Source organism: Lactuca sativa, chromosome 3, assembly GCF_002870075.4.
Source record: "Lactuca sativa cultivar Salinas chromosome 3, Lsat_Salinas_v11, whole genome shotgun sequence".
NCBI lineage: Eukaryota > Viridiplantae > Streptophyta > Magnoliopsida > Asterales > Asteraceae > Lactuca > Lactuca sativa.
Window position 1 is genome coordinate 99,125,368 of NC_056625.2, and position 18,953 is coordinate 99,144,320.

Genomic DNA, 18,953 nt, shown 5'->3' on the forward strand with positions numbered 1-18,953 from the left:
TTCGATTCAAGCACCACCCGATCATTTGTATTTCTTGCTCTTAGTAAGACATTTGGTGATGCTCCTAGAGATATTGATTACCCACTAGAAGTGGAGATCGCTAATGACCGTCCAGTACGTGTATCAAGGGTTCATCGGGGTTGTGTGTTGGAGTTATTTCATGAGAAATATCCAATTGATTTGGTTCCTATACCTTTGCGTGGGGGCAAGTTCATCGTCGGTATGGATTTGGTAATCCCCAAAGAGGCGATGATTGACTGCGTGAACTAGTTAGTTCGCATTCGAACCTCGAGAACTGGTTATTCATGGCGAGGGTGCTCAGCGTGGACCCGCTCTATGTTCATCCGCGAGGGCTAGGAGGTATCTTCAGCAGAGTCGTTTGAGCTTTGTGGCTTCTGTATTGGATACCAGAGAGGAAGGAAAGAAGAAAGTTGATGATGTACCGATCGTTTGATAGTACCCTGGTGTGTTCCTATAGGAATTGCCTACAGTGCCTACAAAGATGCAGGTTAAGTTTTGTATTGATCTGGTTCTAGGTGCGGCTCTGATAGCCAAGGAACCTTATCGGTTAGCGCCAACTGAGATGCAGGGGTTGTTAGACAAGGGATTTTCAGGCTGAGTAGTTCACCCTGGGGAGCACTGATATTGTTTGTGAAGAAATTCACTATCGGGAGCTGAACAAGTCAGCGATTAAGAACCATTATCCATTTCTAAGGATTGATGACTTGTTCGACTAGCTACAGGGTGCATCTTGGTTTTCCATGATTGATCTGCATTCAGGCTATCATCAGAAGAGGGTTCTGAATGAGGATGTTCAAAAAAACTTTAGAACTCGTTATGGTCATTACAAGTTTTTGGTGATGCCTTTTAGGCTCACCTACGCACCGACAACGTTCATGGACCTCGTAAACAAGGTTTGTAGGTCGATGATGGATCAGTCAGTGATCGTCTTCTCTTCGTCTATTATAATACCAAGGAGCATCATGATGATTAATTGTGAGAGGTTCTGGAGACTCTGAGGAGGGGGAGGCTTTATGCCAAATTCTCCAAGTGTGAGTTTTGGTTGCACGAGGTGCAGTTCTTATGGTACCTCTATCAGAAGGGTATATTGGTCGATTTAGACAATGACCAAGTGAGAGGTTCCGAGGTCTCCGTCTGAGATTTGGATTTTCCTTGGCTTAGTAGGGTACTTTCGGAGGTTCAGTGAAAAGTTCTCCAGGATTGTAGTTCTGTTGACCTGGATGAAGAAGAAGTCAGGAACTTTCTGTTTGGGGCCTGAACAGCAGGAAGCATTTGAGACTCTGAGGCAGAGATTGTGCGAGGTTTCGATCCCGACTCTACCTGAGGGTGTTGATGCCTTTGTAGTTTATTATGATGGTTTTGTCACGTGATTGGGTGCAATGCTTATGTAGCAGGGTCATGTGATCACTTATGCATCGAGGCAATTGAAGCCTCATGAGGCGAATTATCCTACGCATGAATTGGAGTTAGGTGTTGTGGTTTTCGCCCTCAAGATTTAGCGATATTACCTCTATGGGGTCCGTTGTACCATTTATACGGATCACAATAGTTTGAGGTACTTGATGGATCATCCAAATCTGAATATGAGGCAATATAGATGGCTTAATGTAGTAAAAGATTATGACTGCGAGATTTTGTACCACCTTGGGAAGGCTAACATAGTGGCAGATGCATTGAGTCACAAGGTGAATAGTGCATCAATTTGGTATTCATGTTTGAGGATGATGGTAGTTGCCCCATTGCTGGAGCAGATTCGTGAGGCTCAAGTTGAGGCCTTAAAGGAGGAGCACCGAAAGAGTGATCACATAGTAGGTTAGGTGTCCTCTTTTGATTATGATAGTCGCGGTTTGGTGACCTTGCATAAGAGGGTTTGGGTTCCTTATTTCGGTGGTGCGCGACAGATCTTGTTGTAGGAAGCGCACGAGTAGAGGTTTTCTATCCACCCGGGAACGAAAAAGATGTACAAAGATCTCCGACTCGATTATTGGTGGACCTGCATGAAGCGAGATGTGGATTGGTATGTGGAGAGGTGTCTAACCTGTAGGTAAGTCAAAGCCGAGAACCAACGACCTCCCGACAAGATGGAGTCGTTGGCAATCACCGTTTGGAAATGGGAAGAGATCACGGTGGATTTCATCATGAAGTTACCGCGGACAGCGCGATGGGTGGATTCAATTTGGGTCATCATGGATCTCTTAACCAAGAGTGTGTATTTTATCCCTATTCAGGAGAGCATCTCAACAGAGAAGTAGCAGACATCTATATATGTGAAGTAGTTGTGCATCACGGAGTCCCGATATCAATGGTTTCTAACCGAGATGTACGTTTCACTTCCAGATTCTAGAAGAGATTTCACGAGGATTTGGGTACTCGATTACACTTTAGCACGACTTTCCACCCGTAGACTAATGGGCAGAGTGAGCGGACTATCCAGACCCTATCGGATATGCTCCGGGCTTGTGTTTTGGACTTTGGTGGTAGTTGGGATTTGTACCTCCCATTGGCTGATTTTTCTTACAACAACAACTACAACACAACTATCATCTAACCTCCTTTCAAGATGCTCTATGGTAGGAATCATCGGACCCCGATTTGTTGAGGTGAGGTCGGTCAGCGAGACATGGGTAGAACGGAGGTGGTTCTCCGTACTACTGAGTTAATACAAAAGGTGCGCAAGAAATTACAGACTGCACAGAGTCAATAGAAGAGCTATGCGGATCGACAACGATTTGATCTCGAGTTTCAGGTTGGTGGCATGGTCCTTCTGAAGGTGTCACCTTGGAAATGTGTCATCGGATTTTGGAAGTGGGGCAAGCTGGGCCCCGGATATATTGGTCCATTTATGGTTGCGTACCGTTTGGAGTTACCCGACAAGCTCAGTCATATTCATAGCACGTTCCATGTTTATCAGTTGTAGAAATTCTTAGTTGATGATTTCGCAGTAGTGCCATTAGAGGATATTCAAGTTGATGAGCGCCTGAACTATATAAAGAGACCAGTTGCGATCCTAGATAGGAAGACAACGACTTTGCGAAACAATGTGGTAGGTTTAGTAAAGGTGTAATAGAGGCCCCAGAAGGGCCCAGAATGGACGTGGGAGCCTAAGGAGAAGATGAAGGAGCATTATCTAAAGATATTTGCAGTAGAGGACTTCAAGGATGAAGTCTGATTCAAGTGGGGAGAGTTGTAACACCCATTCCAAGTATGAATTAATCCATTATATTATTCAGCCTTCATTTTGGGTGGCCACGGCATGGTGGAGCCTCACCATGGCGTAGCAATGTTTTCCTTGATCGTTGAGTTTAAAAGGCCCGCCACAGCGTGTCAGCTGATTTTAATGATACCATAATTTTTGGGATTTGCGTCCTATTTAAAGGAATGGAGAGGCTAGGGTTTATTTATCCTAAGCCTTCATCACTCTCAAACCCCCAGAAACCCTAACCCTTATCTTCTTTGAAGCTTTTGGAACTCATTTGCTAGATTTTGGTGATTTTGAAGTTAGTAGAGGAAGATTTTGTGCAAGAGACCAGCAAGCAACACTCCCCAACCTCTGAGAGCACCTTGTTGGACCAATTATAAGGCTCTTGATCTAGTCTTTTATCTTCTCCTTAGAGATCTAGAGTTATTTTGCCTAATAAACTATTTTATTGGATTTTAAGTTGATCAAAGAGATAAAGTTTGCAACTTTATGACTCTTATGAGTCCCAAGGACATTATATCTCACAGATCTAAGAAATGGTTGTGATTTGGAAATGTTTCATGAGCTTCAGGTCCCTTTTCTTCTTTTTGACCTAGATTTGAGGAAGTACATGCATGGGGCACGCATGTCCATAAAGTTTACATTTTTAGGGATCAATAGGACCCCTACAAGCTTCCTGGAAAGTTTAGGATTGTATCTTTTGTGATTAAGGACTTAATGGATGAGTTATACCTCTTAAATTACCTTTAGAACCTAGTTTTGAGATCTTGTCTTAATGGAGTGTCTTAATGGATAAAGTTGGAAACTTTATCCATCAAGATGTTCAGAAGGAGTAGATATGGGCTTTTGAGCCCCTGACAATGATTTAAGGGCAACTTAACTTGAATAAGCCATTTAGACTGGACCCTACGACACGACACTAGGTCACAACGTTGGGCCCACCATAGACCAGTCAATTGCTTCGTCGTTTTGTGCCCACAACATGGCCAAGGAAGGCCACGACGTGGAAGAGTGCTGATAGAATTTTGACTTCTTTGCCTTTGACCGTTGACTCTTTGATCTGAGTTGACTTTTGTTCAACTCTTAGTTTTTGGAAAGGTGGCTAAGGTTTTACCTTGTATGAATGTCTAGGTGGGGTATAACACCTGTGATTCGGCAGTAAGAGCTGTAGCAGTTGATTATCATCTGAGAGGTGAGTCTCTTCACTATACTTGTAGGCCGAAGGCACCAATTTCAGTCATATGGTTTATGTATGTAGGATGATAGTTGTCTTTATGACTCTTGCATGTATTTATATGTATACTGGGTGGTGCCCGATGTTAGACGGGGCCTGATGAATACCAAACGGGGCCCGATGTGGGGTTGGTCCCGATGTATACCGGGTGGGGCCTGATACTTGTATTGTATGTGGTATTTTGTGGAACTCACTAAGATTTGTGCTTGCGGTTTTATGCTTATGGTTTTAGGTACTTCTGGTTCGAAGCGGGAGGCCTGACATGATCGCACAACATCCACCAGTGTTCCGCATTCTATGATTTTGTTGTGTACTATGATAACTTTGATACAACTTCGTTACTCAAGACTTTGGTATTTGGAATGAATGAATGACTATTTTGGTTGATTTAAGATAATAATTTTTACTTAGTATTTTGGGACGTTACATGTCGACCCTTAAAACCCAGTCTTCATCCCATAAGTTTTTGTCCCTTTGAAGAAATTAGGGATATTTCAGTTGTATAGGGTGAATAAAAGCATCGTCGCCATCATTTTTATTAATGCCTTCGCCAAGAGAGGTAACATCGTCGCACCAACAACAATAGTTCTACTTCTGCTCTTCCCGTTTCTCCACATATCTGCTTCCCTTCATACTCTTTATATATCGATTATGGGTTTGATTTCCATGTTCGATTTTAAGTTTGATTACGACTTACATTTTGAGTTTCATATTTGAATTCATGTTACATTTTGAATTTTAGGCATGAATCCATTTTATGTGATTTTAATTTTGATTTTGAGATTATGGTTTTGAGCGATTTACTCTGACAGTTGGTAGTGAAGGAGGAGGAGTGAGTAGTGAGGGTAAGGATTTAATGAGGGAGGTTTCATAGTGTAGCTAGTAGGTCGGTGTCTTATTGATAATGAGAGAATGATGATTTCCAACGGATATGGAGGTTGTTTCCAACGGAGACAGAGGTCAATGTCTTAGTCTTAGTAGAGAGGAAAAGATGTAGACCTTGTGTTTTTAGGTTGAAGATAAGAGAAGAGGGAAATGGTACAAACGGGTGGGGAGGGAGTGGGACCCACAAGTTTAATTAAAACATTTTTAATAATTAAAAATAATCAAAAATCTGAAAAAGTAAATGAAAAAGAAATAAAAAAAAATGGTATTATAGTCCTTTCATGTTTGATAGGGACGAAACATGCAACTTTGAATGATATAAAAAACCAACAAAACTAATTTTTAAAAATAAAAACTAAACGTGCAATTTAACATTTAGATCATAGACGAAAATTTACTCCAAATTGTTATATCCTTACATTTACATTTGTTTAATGAGATATCATTTACAAGAAACTAAACATCTAAAACACATGTTTAGTTTTGTCTCTTGTCGACGAGCACTCACCATGCAACATTTTATATATAAGTTGCATTGTGCAAGTGGATATTCTTCCATCTTTTGAGATTTTATATATAACAATCTTGAGATATAGCATGTGTTTGCAATAATTTTATGAGTTAAAATTGTGTGAGATTTTTGGATCTTTTATTTTTGCTATGCACCTTTCCTTTTAAAATGCATTTACATTGCTAATTTTTAAACCCCAAATGAAATACCCCAACATACTGACATAGTGATATTTCTATTAGGACAACAATAACCAGTGCATTATAAATGACACTTTTTTAAAGATATGTTGATAAATAATACTATTCTAACTAATAGGAAATACAATTTTCATTTCACAATTATGTTATTCAAGACTACATACAAAATCGTTATTATTTTATAGGTTTTAATTCAAAAATAAAAAATCGAAGTAGTTTTTAGGAATTTTGTATACTCTATATAACAAACTTATTTTCGAAGTCTGGATTCGAACAAGCCTCCATGTAGTAGATTGCCAATTTGTTAATGAACACGAAAGTAGGTTGGTCACAAGTCGTAAACAATGCATGGATTTGTTCAAGCTTAAGTATGATGAAACATACAACTAATAACTTTTAAATACAGATACCTATGTATATCTTGTTAAATTGCCAAATCATTTCATGTATATGAACAAAATTTGAATTTACGTTAGAATTTGCCAAAATACCCAAAATAGTATGTTGGGTATAAGTGAAAGGACCAAAAATATAATTCACGTTTTCTTCCCTTTAAAGTTGATATTTTTCCATTTTCTTATTACTGGCTTTGGTTGTTTCACCTAACATGAAAAGGTTGATATTATTAAAGTAACTGACGGAAAATATCTTACCAACCGTTATCTAACTCCGATTGTTCGACGTATCAAATAAAATCCAGGTTAATTTTTAAATAGATTTCTCATAAATATAATAACAATAGTAATTACTCTGTGAAGTCGAATCTTAACGTTTGAATCTCTTTATCATGAATTAAAGACTTGAAATCGATACTTCGCCACTCTTACAAAAAAAGAATTTAATATGATGTAAAATTCACCAAAAAAATCTATACGATGTCACTAATTAAATATAGAGAAATCAAAATAACAATATTAATAGTAATTACTCTGTCTAGTCGAGTCTTAACGTTTTAATATCTTGTTCATTAATTAAAGACTTGAAATCGATACTTCGTCACCCTTACAAAAATAGAATTTAATATGATGTAAAATTCACCAGAAAAATCTAGACGATGTTCAGATAAAGGACACGTTGTGAACAAAATTAGGCAATAAGTACTAATAAACATAAATATTTGATTTCGACATGTAATTTAGTTATATAACGCCACGTCACAAAAACACGCACCTACACACGAAGTAACTCATCGAAATGATATTATTTTAGATAAAAATCGATTATATGAAAAAAGAACTATATGTTAGCCTCCAAATACATGCCGGATTTTTCATAGGCAACTTTGATGATACCGGGTTGTGATGTGGATCAGGATATGGATCTATCCAGCAGGCAGTAACGGGTCAATTAAGTTAGTATTTAGTACTAGGCTTATCAAATGAAAAATCCTCTTCGTTCTTGGTGTAATCTCTTTGAGGAATACTAGGTTTAATCATGTCACCATTTTGATGATCGACTCGTACATTTATCAAGTGTGTGGCGGATGATTCAGGAGACGGTGGGGAGAAGGCGGTGGTGGTGGTGGTCTTGGGGTGGTGGAGGGTGGCTCCGGTGGATTGTGACATCATGGAAGGAGGCGTGGTGGGGCCAGGACTAAAAGGGGTTTCAAGTGTCCGAATAGGCGAATTGCCGCCTGTACTTCCACCGCCACGCTTTTTCTTCACCGCTGCCATCCGCCAGTTCATGAGGGCTTTGGATGTTTGTTCGTCAAAGATAGATTTCTTCATGTTTGACCCCATCTAAAAATCATAAAAATCATGTTCAAGTATATCAAAATATGACTCAACATGTTGTACTGTGTTTTATTCTGACCGAGACTGTTACTTATGCCAATGAGACAAAAACTGCAATTTTGTCCTGCAAAAAAATGTTGGATAGGGAGTTGCTACGTCGCTTACAGCTTTTGATTGTGGAAAAGACATGAATGTCCTCATCATCTGAGAAATTATACCTGGGATACAAGGGCGTAGAGCGGAAGTGTTATGTAGCTACACAATATGAGGACCCCAACCCTACAAGAACGAAGTGAAATTAATTCAAGCACGAGTTGAACGTGGAACATTTTAATTGGAAATTACATTCTTACCCTATAACAAGTTTCAAAATAACGAGTTTGATATTAGCATGGAAGCAAGAACTGATCTTATATTCATACTGCAAAAGTAGAAAAAAGAAACATCTTGTCACCAACAATTTATGTAAACTTCTAGAAGGGGAAGTTCGTTTACGTTACCCATATCCAAAAAAAGTACGTTATCTGGAACGCATTCTGTGAACACAAGAAAAAAATAAAAAAGAGTTAATAATAATAATATTTCCACTTTTGGAAAGTTTCCTATTTAAAATTACTTATTCGTCCTTTACAATCATTCAAATAAATCATGGCATTGATTCAGTCTTCAGATATGTAAGATTCCTTTATTTACATTTTTGTTAAATTGTACAATATCAAGTTAAATAAATTCAATGTGAAAAAATTCAAGTAGAATGCTTACTTGAAACAGAGCAAAGTGTATGAGATGAAGAATCAAATGTGGTTTTGAGAACCAAAAATATTTATCGGAAGCTTGCACGAGTGGAATCCCTTGAACAACAGCATGTCTTTCGGTGATTTCAAGGGCCATTTTCGTTAAAATGGCTTGAAGTTTTGTTCCAACTGCTAAAATAACCTGTGGAAATCGTGTCATAATACTTTTTGTTTCCTAATTTATCCTCAAAAGAAAATTTAAATAAATAAAATACACTTACAACCAATGGAAGCAAGGATGCCCAAAACATAGCTTGCCAGCCTGAAAATATCGAAAGGGTAAAAATGTCATGATAGTTAAAAGACTTTTCTTTTTGACACTCAAAAGTATAAGGCTTTAATAGGCTTACGATTAACATTGAGAAGCAAGAAAATAACAAACGATGCCCAAAGTACAGGACTGTGGAAAAAAATATAAAATAAGTTAAAAAGCAAATGAATATCTTGAATGATAATGAATGTAATGAGAAAATTAAATATTTTGTACCTTATTCCTACAACCACTTGGAAATCATCCTCTAATGACCTTTTAACGTACTTTTGGAAGTTAAATTTACTCCCGCGAGCTAAATGAACCTTACATAAATAATAGAAAAAACTAAATAAATAAAATAAATAGTGAAAAAGGTAAAAAAGATAAATTACAAAAAAAAACCTACATTTATGAACCCATTCCGCACGGTCAAATAGTCAGACTTACTAACTGATCTGAAAAATTGTCGAAAGAAACATCCCTGTAAAAAAACAACTTTAGATATTATTATTTACTTAATTAATGGAATTAAAGGGGACAAAACTTCATCTAATAAGCTATACAAGATGTTTTTCCTTTTAGAAAATGACTAATGGTTTGTCACAAAATAAATAATAATAATAATAATAATAATAATAATAAAATTTAAAAAAAAAAAAACATGTACTGTGAAATTCGAATTAGTTCATATTTTTATGAAAATGATACTTTTTTATCAAAAAAAAAAATTTATTTCTTTTGAAGCTTTTTTTTTTATTGTAGTGATCTTCAAAAACCATTTTCATAGAAAATGAGCTTCATGCTTTCATAGTAACAGAATGAAGTGTTATGTTGTTAGCGATATTCCAAAATGATGTATAAATATGAAGAAAAATCTAAATAAATACTTGCATTAGGGACCAATTTCACAAAAAATAGTGCATTTCGTAATTAGAAAAAAATAAATAATAAATAACCTTCCACTAAATTCCAAAGTTTTACAATTTCGACCAAATCTTTTTTTTTCTATTTCCATAAATACCGTCATTTTTCAAATATTTTTTAAACATCTTTTTTCTAAAACAACGCTTAATGGGAAAACAATTCAACATGGTCTTTTAACACTTACAATGTAAAAAAAGAAAGGAACTCTAGTCCAAAAACTCGTGTGCGCTTTCACAAAAGATGTCTCATGTGTTAGTCTGAATCGTGAATGATCTGTATATTTATCAATCAAGATTCAAGATTAGCGTAAAATTTTCAAATTCTTGGGATAATATTTCTTTGTTTACTTTTTTTTCCATTTAATTTCATGAAGTCATAAAAGTGATTATACCATTAGAAAACTCGTAATTATGGGTTGAAGTCTCCTCCTCCCAATGCTTCCACCCACGTATCTACATATCTAAATATAAGTAAAAATATTTTGGAACAATAAATATTTAAAATGTTAAATGTTAGTTGCTAGTTAAGTTAACGTACTTTTAGTCTTCCAAGAGTCATAGTAATAGCACTATATGCCACGTGGATGACAGCGAGAAAGAATATGAGTATATGCAATTGATGCAATCCATCAACAGTTATAACCGGTACTTTACCCTATAAAAGTTAAAAGATTAAACTTTTTTAACTCTTAAAAAAATATAATTTTTTTTTTCAAAAATGGCAATTATGTAAATACGCTAAAGATCAAAATTACCTTATTGCAAGTAGAAGGAGAAGATTCAGCTAGAAATCTACCATGTTGAAGCGAAAGAAGCAATCTATGGATTCCTTCTGATTTCTCATCTTTCTGAGTTTTCTCTTTCACAGCACATGGTAACATTGTATCAGCGAGGCTATCAGGGATGCATATTTTCACGATGTAACTTTGACTAAATGTCAACAGTAGCGAGATAAACCCTAGAACCATCAGTTCTACATAATTGCCATGATAAAAGAAAGGTTATGGAATATAGATTCAGGTTTTTTATACAAAATGGTGTAAGGAAATGAGAAATGTTTTAGATGTTCACCAGCTTTCACCTTCTCCAAAGCTTCAAACATTGATTTCTTATGCTTATCTGTGAAAAACTGTGAAATTTTCATGATGTTAGAGATAATCAATTACTCATATTATCTGATTGAAATCGATCAACATATAATGATAATGATAGTTATGTATGAACAATTGAACATTCATCGAACAACTTATCTGCATCTAAAATCTGACGAAGTTTACGACAAAAAAAATGGAAAAACCAATGTACATGAAAGAAAAATAAGAGAAATAGTGAAATACCTTTCCAAGTTTGTGAAGAAGCTTCTCTAAAGCAATGGAGACGATGATGATGATTGCACAAACACCAGAAACAGCCCATGTGGGTGTTTGATCAAGTTGCCGTGTACCCTCGGTTGCACCCCCTGCCATTTCAGACTGAAATAGAGAACTCAAGGAACAAAATCAAGGGTTCTGAGACATTGATTTGGCTTATTTGAAGAAATGTATGTAGAAACTAGAAACAGATGATGAATTGAAGGGTTTTTGAGCCTGATTTGATCCTCCACGCAAGAATAAGAAGAATGCGATTAGTATTAGTTTAATGGTAGTGATGAAGTTGTGATGGAGCAGTAATGGCGATTGGAACAAAGTCAGTGGTGGGCCCACGACGACTTGTATATTTTTTTGGAATTATTTAAAAGTCGATCGTTCTGAGTATTTTAGCTTGCCGTCTCATTGTTTGATTGCTTCGTTGATGATGATAATGGCGGTATCGAACGAATTTGAGATAGTCAAAGTCAACCCCGTTCTGACTATTTTAGTGTCGACTATGTGAGAAATTATCTAAATCATCCCTGAGGTTTACTGGAACTCCAAAAACAACCCTTTTACCCCCCTCGCATGTTTTGACTTCCTTTGACCTATTATGATTTATGATGAGTGAAACTGGTTAAATTGATAAGTAGTCATTAAAACAATGTTATAACTTATATGACATGTATTTTGAGAGAATTTTGTTAGAGCAAGTAGTATTTATTATTTTGTGTTGGAAAAATGGGAGCTTTCTTTTAGTATCACGTAGAAGGGAAAAATGAACTTGTAGCTTTTAAGTTATTTATGGACTATTGAAACTATTCATGAATGGTTGCAACTATTGGAAATTTGGTATTATAAATGCATGATCTTTGCCTTTAATTTTACTTGATCGGTTTTTCTATTTAGATATTATCATTGAAATGTTCTAAGCCATGTACATGAGAAGAGTTTGTAGGATTATTGCCTAAAACTCTTAAAATTCGAGGAGGCCATGAGAGAAACATAGAATTGATCTCATCAACGATCTAGTGGGCATTAATATTCCTTAAGGATAGTGATTTCATCACACGTTTTTATTTCATTGTTTTTTCAATTCTGTTTGTCTAATATACTATATTTTTAACAAGTTTTGTATAACAAACGTCTCTTCATAATTGTTTATTCCATAAATCAGTCTCAGTCATTTTGCTTAAATGCTTTAAACCTGTTCAATAAAATCGCCTATAAATTAACATATGCTTGTTTATTGCAAAAAATGAGCTCTTTATCAAAAACTAGCATGCATAGCAAGAGTGATGAAGCCCATATGGCTTTGCATACATATGTAACTTTGATTTGTGATAAGTATTTTCTTGTATACTATAAATATACTTACTCTCAGTTAAGGGTACAATGCAGGGGTTTATATTTCGCTAAAGTATGGCTTAGGACCCCCAATTCTAAAGGGTTATATATTTTCCAAATTTAAACCAATATTAATACAATGATTTAATTAAATCAGTCTCCCATAATATAGAGAGATATGTAATTCACTATTTGCAATAAATACAAGATTACAAGATATGAACAAGATCCTATAAACTAGGTAAGAATAAGTTTAGGTTGATGGAGATTTATTTGAAGATTTATCGTTAATAATTAATATATCTCAAATCCCAGTTAAGTCCATTATTGATTGTTTGATATGCCACATCACGGTGAATGATCTTGATTCTCGAAGATGAAATGCATGTGTCACATCAATACGATCTTGAAAACTTAAACACCACATTTATCTTATATTCTTCCATCTCAATTCTCAATTGTTGAAGTATGTGATTCACTTCTTTTATGATTTTTCATTATCTATTAGGGTTAGCCGATTATCGTTAATTATTTTTAGTTATTGATTGATTACATAATACAAATTTTCAATTGTCAACTCTTGAATACTTCTATGTGGATTTTACGTTTGGAATTTCCAAATTTGGGTTGGAACAAACTCAAGGAAGCAATCAGTAAGTCAAAGCTATCAAGCAGCAAATATTTCTATTAATCCATCACTTCTGGTATTATGTTTGTTCATTTTTAGTTATCTTGATGATTTATAAAAACATATACATAAAAAAAAAATTAACTCCGACATTTATAAACTTTTTAGTTTATTATTAGCAGTCATAAACCTAGATAAAAGAGGAACGTTTATAACGTTAACTATAGTAAATGTCAAAGGGCCCCATATTTTTTTTATTGCATTAGAGCCCCCAACTAATACAATGTTATGGGCAAGTAGATTTTTAAAAATAATATCGTAAAAAAATTTAAAAATATAATACTATAAAAAATAAAGATAAACTCTTAAGATAAACCAATAAGTAAATACTTATTATCTTTATATATTTAACTATGTTATAACTTGTGGACAGCACGGGTGAGAAAGACAAAAATAATTTTAATTAAAATTTTAAAATAATTATTGACGAATGATGATAAAAAAAATTATATAATTTTTAAATATAATTGTTTTCTCTTTTAAACATAAGATATAGCAACATTCTTCCTTATGTTTAAAATGAAAATAAAAATTATTGTTTTCCTTTAATACAATATCACACACAAACCAAAAATTAAAACTTTTTTGTTTCATAATGATATAAAAATATCTAAATAGATGACAAAATAATATAAGAAAATAAAAGTCAAAGTATTTGATTTAAATGAAATAGCTCCATAACCCCATATCAAAGTTAAAAAGAATTAGTAGTCATGTAATCTAAAGAGAATCATATTATAAAGTATTATTTCCTTTTCAATGTCAAGAATATGTTTTTTACACGCAACCTCATATAAATGATGCAGAAGATATCTATTTATGAAATCCATTAGAATCAAAAAGCAAATAATTAATTAAATAAATATAAATCTAATTAATTAAATAAGTATAAATCACTATATCATAAGATAAAGCTTAATTTATATATGGGCCTACTCATGTACTTCTTTTTTAAACCAACAAACTACATACATTAACATTAAATAATATGGTGAAGCTTTTACCTTACTTCAAACTTTCTAACATAAAAACATTAAATTTTACAAATTTACTCCATGTGCTATAGGCGAGAAGTGACAAAATAATTCAGAATTTACCTGTTATATAGCAACGATTTACTATGAGGACCATTTTACCCTTAGCTTAATTAAAGAAGCAAATGACAATATACCATTTTCTTGATAAAAGAAGTAAATGCATATTTTACCCATTTCTTAATAAAAGAAGCAAATTACCATTTTGCTCTTTTCTTAATGGAAGAAGTAACTGACCATTTTACCCATTTCATCCACAATGTTAAAAAAGAGTGTAGTTTTTGAGGTGATGTCACAAATTGTTTCCAAATGAGGAAACTGAATCAACAACATAATCAACACATTATAAAAAATCAAAGTAATAGAAATTGTTTTGCTTTGTGTTAGTTCTTCTCATGTGTGTCCATTTATACTTGTTGTAACAGATGACCATGAATACTTTATTATAAAATTTACCAAAGAAATCACAAAATCAAGGGCGTTTAAGAAAAACATTGTTTGTCATTTATTATCCACATATGAGGTTATGAGAGGAGGTTATAACATGTTGCATGTTTGACATAAAAACCCCACCAAAAAGCAAAATTAACACACATTCATTTTCCTAACATCTAAAAGGACTTCCAAATTACCATAAAACAATTAGACTACGGAATTAAACCAACATATATAATGTTTTCTCTCTGATATGCATACACTTCTAAAAATTTAATGTATTATAATATAAATAAAGGCATGAAAAATCAAGCATACTAAAATGAAGAAAGTCATTGGCATACTGGTAAAATTATACAAATAAAAAAATAAAAAAATTTGAATGCAAGAAACAGGTTTTACCTTAACAAAGAATGTTAATTTGACGAATATCAGTCCCTCGTCATTAGACAAACAACGGATGGTGGAAAGATTGATAGAAACTTTAATTAAAAAAATTTCCAACAACAAATTGTTGAATTAAATATGTTAGTAGGTAAAATTCCTTCAAAAGACTCAATATAACTCCTAACAATAAACCTAGATGGAAAATATACTATGAGGAGAGGTGGCTCCGGTGAAATCGATACTTTTTTTATCACCAACTTTTATTCATAAAACTTTGAAGTTTGAGTCAATTTAAGGGCACAATCATCAATCACCTACACAACATTGACCATGTCGACATTATCTTTTAAGGACACTCCACAAAAAAAAGTATGTTAAAAAAACAGATTTACTGTATGTTTTTTTCAACCTTGCCAAAAAAAATATCACCAGCATCAGACATGCCATATCAGTATGCTCTTATTAATATGATAACATAATAGTAGATGCATACCAATAAAGTTTTGGAATTTGATATTAGCATTTGCCGTAAATAATTGATTGATACTCATAATGATTGCAACAAACATTTATTATGACTCTCATGACGTGCCAGTGGCCTACAACATCTATGTTTTTTCCACGTCTAAAATACCATTTTTGAACTTAAATTAATACCAGTAGTCATAGTAAAATATAAAATATAATAATTGTTTTACGACAATCATAACACACAACTTACAACTCACAACTCATCATATTATAAAATCAAATAAGCAAGTCTTTACCAAATTTTCGAATGCCGAAGTGAATTGGTTGTTTGGTTGCTCCAACATTTACACTGATAAATTCAGATGAGGAAAACATGTTGCCATTGAAGCCATATACTTAAGTAAAGTAGGGCAGAATTGCAACAATATTAAATATATATATATATATATATATATATATATATATATATTACATTTGGAGTAAAAACCATTCAAGAAATTATGCAAAATAAAGGATTGAATTAATTTTTTCCTATCAAATTGCAGTTAAAAGGAATTAAAAATAAGATATTGTTCAAGCATTTCATCGAGCACTTAGTGTGCATAATCAAACTTATCACATCTTAACAACATATCATTGGTTTTTTCCCTTATTCATACTACCATTCAGTTTTTTTCAATCTAAACATTAAATCCAAATCTTCAAATTTTGAATTAAAAGTCAAAGAAGAAATAGTTGCTATCAAGAAGATTAATACGAACTTGAAAAAATACAAACCTTGAAATAACCAGATCAATAATCAGTTGAATCTCAGATTACTTATAAAACCTAATCTACCTAATTTGATTCAGAATGTCACTCCAATCATCCTTCTTAGAAAGTTGTGACAACACCATTTATGTGTATCAGACAGATCAACAACAAATCAACGAAAATATATAATGGAAAGCATTTAGAGCAGCGGCGACACCCAGGTTTCCTTGCAATTGCGGCCATTAATTGAGAGGAAAAAGAAGATTAGGGTTGAAAAAAAAGGAAATAACGAAGAAAGATAAGGGATTGGCGATATTTAAGGATTGACAGCATCAAAAGGAAGGAAAGTCTAAAAGATAAACTGATATGGAATCATGTATTTAAAAATTAATCGATGATGTATAGGAACAAAGATGATGAAAACCGAAATTGCACCAAATTCATTAGCTGAATTATAGGGATACGGATTTGATTACAGATTTAATATTGAATGATGAATTGGGCGGGAGAAAGTAGAGAGAATAGCTAGAGAGATGGACACGTGACAGAAGATAGGTCTAAAAGATGGACACATGACATCTAGCACAAGTTTTTATTAAGAATGGAGATTAGAAGTGTTATTAGTAAAATTAAAATAAATTAAGTTCTTCCTGTTTTTTTAGTCTTGAAGCCCATTGGACCATTTAATTGGGCTAGAGTATCAAAATATATCTCTTTCATTTTAAGTAATTATGAGGGCCCAAATTCTGATGGTAGTTGAAAACATCAACGAAAGGGGAAAACAAGTGGATTCAAATCGAACCGTAAGTTCTTCTATCTCTCACAGTACACTGGAATTATTGTCAGAACTCAGAAGGATGACTACTCTCGCTAATTCTTTCGTTTCACTCCCAACCCACCGGAATCAGTTCTTATCTGGTATGCCGATTGCATAATTGAGCTTTCCTTTTCATAATTTTAGTTTATCGTTGAGAAATCTGATCATAACTATAACGAGTTCAATTCTGCTGCATAAACGTATAATACAGCGTTCGATTTGTTGTTTATATCTAAATTATTACTTGTTTCACATTTCTGCTACACGAATCGCCCCCTCAAACTTGTAATACATTGTATTGTTTGCAAAATCATGAAAAGTTAGCTGATTATGTTGCTTAAATTTCGAACTCATATTGACGGAAAAGGAATTAAAGGTTCGGAATTGGAAATCGCAGGTCGATATCCTCAAAGTTCTTAAATGAATTCCTCCTAGTTTTAGTTTCAACCCAGGGAGTTAAAACTCCCTAAAATATATCATAATTGTATTCTATTCTGTTCAATTCGTAGTTTGATCTTGATTCAGTCACACATATACGAACTTTGAGTTATAATTAGACAAAATATTCGCGATTCCATATGTGAATTAGGTTTTATGGATCTTAGTTCTTGTTGTTGAAGTTATGGTTTGGTTTTAGATACTTAGATTCTTTAGAATGTCAATGTACTCTGTCTCTATGTACAATTGCTTGAAATTCTGCCTTGAAAACTTCAATTTCTATCTTTTTTCAATATACTTTTTCTTCAATCAAAACTACATTCCTTTAAAATGATGATAGGTCTATTGATGCAAGTTGATCAAGGCTCCAGTAACCTGTTTATTGGCCACAGTGGAGCAACTAAACTAACAAAACACAGGAAATCACTTACTGTGAGAGCTGGGTATGTTGCTAATCTTTTATAAAAGATATACATAAAAGTTAAAACCCACTTTATTTGGGTGTTGATTTTAATTTTTTGATATGCATTTGAAGAGCAAATGATGATAGACTAGGTGGAGCCAGCTTATTTGTTGGTGGTTTTGTATTAGGAGGAATTGTTGTTGGAGCATTAGGAGCTATATATGCACCTCAGGTATGCTTGAAGCTACTTTTATAAAAAAACCACTTTGAAAAGTACATTATTTTTTTTTTATAATTTGGAAATTTTATATTTTTATCATGTAGATAAGCAAGGCACTTGCAGGGGCAGACAGAAAAGATCTAATGAGGAAGCTGCCAAAATTCATATACGATGAAGAGAAAGCTTTGGAGGTGATGATATATAAATATATAATTTTTTTAATATATAATGCGTAGAATTTGAAACTTACCTTTTAATTTAATTTATTTATTTTTTGAAACAGAAAACACGCAAAATATTAACAGATAAGATTGCTCAGCTGAATTCTGCAATAGACGATGTGTCTGCTCAGTTGCGTGCTGATGACCCGCCAAACGGGTCATCAGTCACCACTGATGGAGTTGAAGCTTCTTCCTACTGATGATGATTTTCAAGTATGTTGACTATATTGTCACAAATCTATCATACTTGTGTTCATTGATTGTGAATTTTTTTTTTTTTTTTTGTGATAGTGGTGCATCTTTTGGTTGAAAATGTTACATCCGGTGTTAATAATTTGAAAATATTAAATCTGATTGTGATCCGAAGCTAAATTGATTTTTATTTGAAAATATGAAGATTGTTGTGTTAGGCTATTTTAAAAACTAAATTTTAAATTAAAGCCTGAAAAGCTAGTTTTTGTTAGATAAGTTAGCTAATAAAGTAACCTTTTGGTAAAAAGTGGCTTATATAGATGGATGGAAAATGTATAATTACATAAAAGTAGATTGACAAAATTGCAAAAATGGTCCCTTTGGTATGCTAAAATTTGGGGTTTTAGTCCAAACCCCAAGTTTTTTGGATTCATAGTTCTTTTGG

The 18,953-nt window shown here is 33.7% G+C and overlaps 2 protein-coding genes across 2 annotated transcripts; one reads left to right on the top strand and one right to left on the bottom strand.

Moving 5' to 3' along the window:
• Window positions 1-7,049: 7,049 nt before the first annotated feature.
• LOC111896634 (MLO-like protein 8) lies at window positions 7,050-11,518 on the bottom strand. Its single transcript, XM_023892611.3, has 15 exons — window positions 11,091-11,518; window positions 10,825-10,882; window positions 10,509-10,726; window positions 10,292-10,408; window positions 10,146-10,206; window positions 9,939-10,027; window positions 9,237-9,311; window positions 9,065-9,153; window positions 8,928-8,977; window positions 8,799-8,839; window positions 8,546-8,719; window positions 8,284-8,319; window positions 8,137-8,204; window positions 8,002-8,062; window positions 7,050-7,789 (listed from the first exon to the last, which is right to left on the bottom strand). The coding sequence occupies exons 1-15, from the start codon at window positions 11,217-11,219 to the stop codon at window positions 7,403-7,405; spliced, it is 1,653 nt and encodes a 550-aa protein (XP_023748379.1). The 5' UTR covers window positions 11,220-11,518; the 3' UTR covers window positions 7,050-7,402.
• A 5,433-nt stretch (window positions 11,519-16,951) lies between these two features.
• On the top strand, window positions 16,952-18,725 carry LOC111896645 (uncharacterized). The gene is made up of 5 exons (XM_023892618.2): window positions 16,952-17,135; window positions 17,813-17,915; window positions 18,008-18,107; window positions 18,200-18,286; window positions 18,379-18,725. Exons 1-5 carry the CDS (start codon window positions 16,967-16,969, stop codon window positions 18,514-18,516), a joined length of 597 nt encoding a protein of 198 aa, XP_023748386.2. The 5' UTR covers window positions 16,952-16,966; the 3' UTR covers window positions 18,517-18,725.
• Window positions 18,726-18,953: the final 228 nt, after the last annotated feature.

Coding starts and splice junctions, on each gene's coding strand:
- LOC111896645 (XM_023892618.2), top strand. CDS start 16,967: ATGGTAGTTGAAAACATCAACGAAAGGGGAAAACAAGTGGATTCAAAT. Junction 17,136..17,812: donor CCGGAATCAGTTCTTATCTG/GTATGCCGATTG, acceptor AAATGATGATAG/GTCTATTGATGCAAGTTGAT. Junction 18,287..18,378: donor ATGAAGAGAAAGCTTTGGAG/GTGATGATATAT, acceptor TTTTTGAAACAG/AAAACACGCAAAATATTAAC.
- LOC111896634 (XM_023892611.3), bottom strand. CDS start 11,219: ATGGCAGGGGGTGCAACCGAGGGTACACGGCAACTTGATCAAACACCC. Junction 10,727..10,824: donor TTTGGAGAAGGTGAAAGCTG/GTGAACATCTAA, acceptor GCAATTATGTAG/AACTGATGGTTCTAGGGTTT. Junction 7,790..8,001: donor TCTACGCCCTTGTATCCCAG/GTATAATTTCTC, acceptor TATGATTTTTAG/ATGGGGTCAAACATGAAGAA.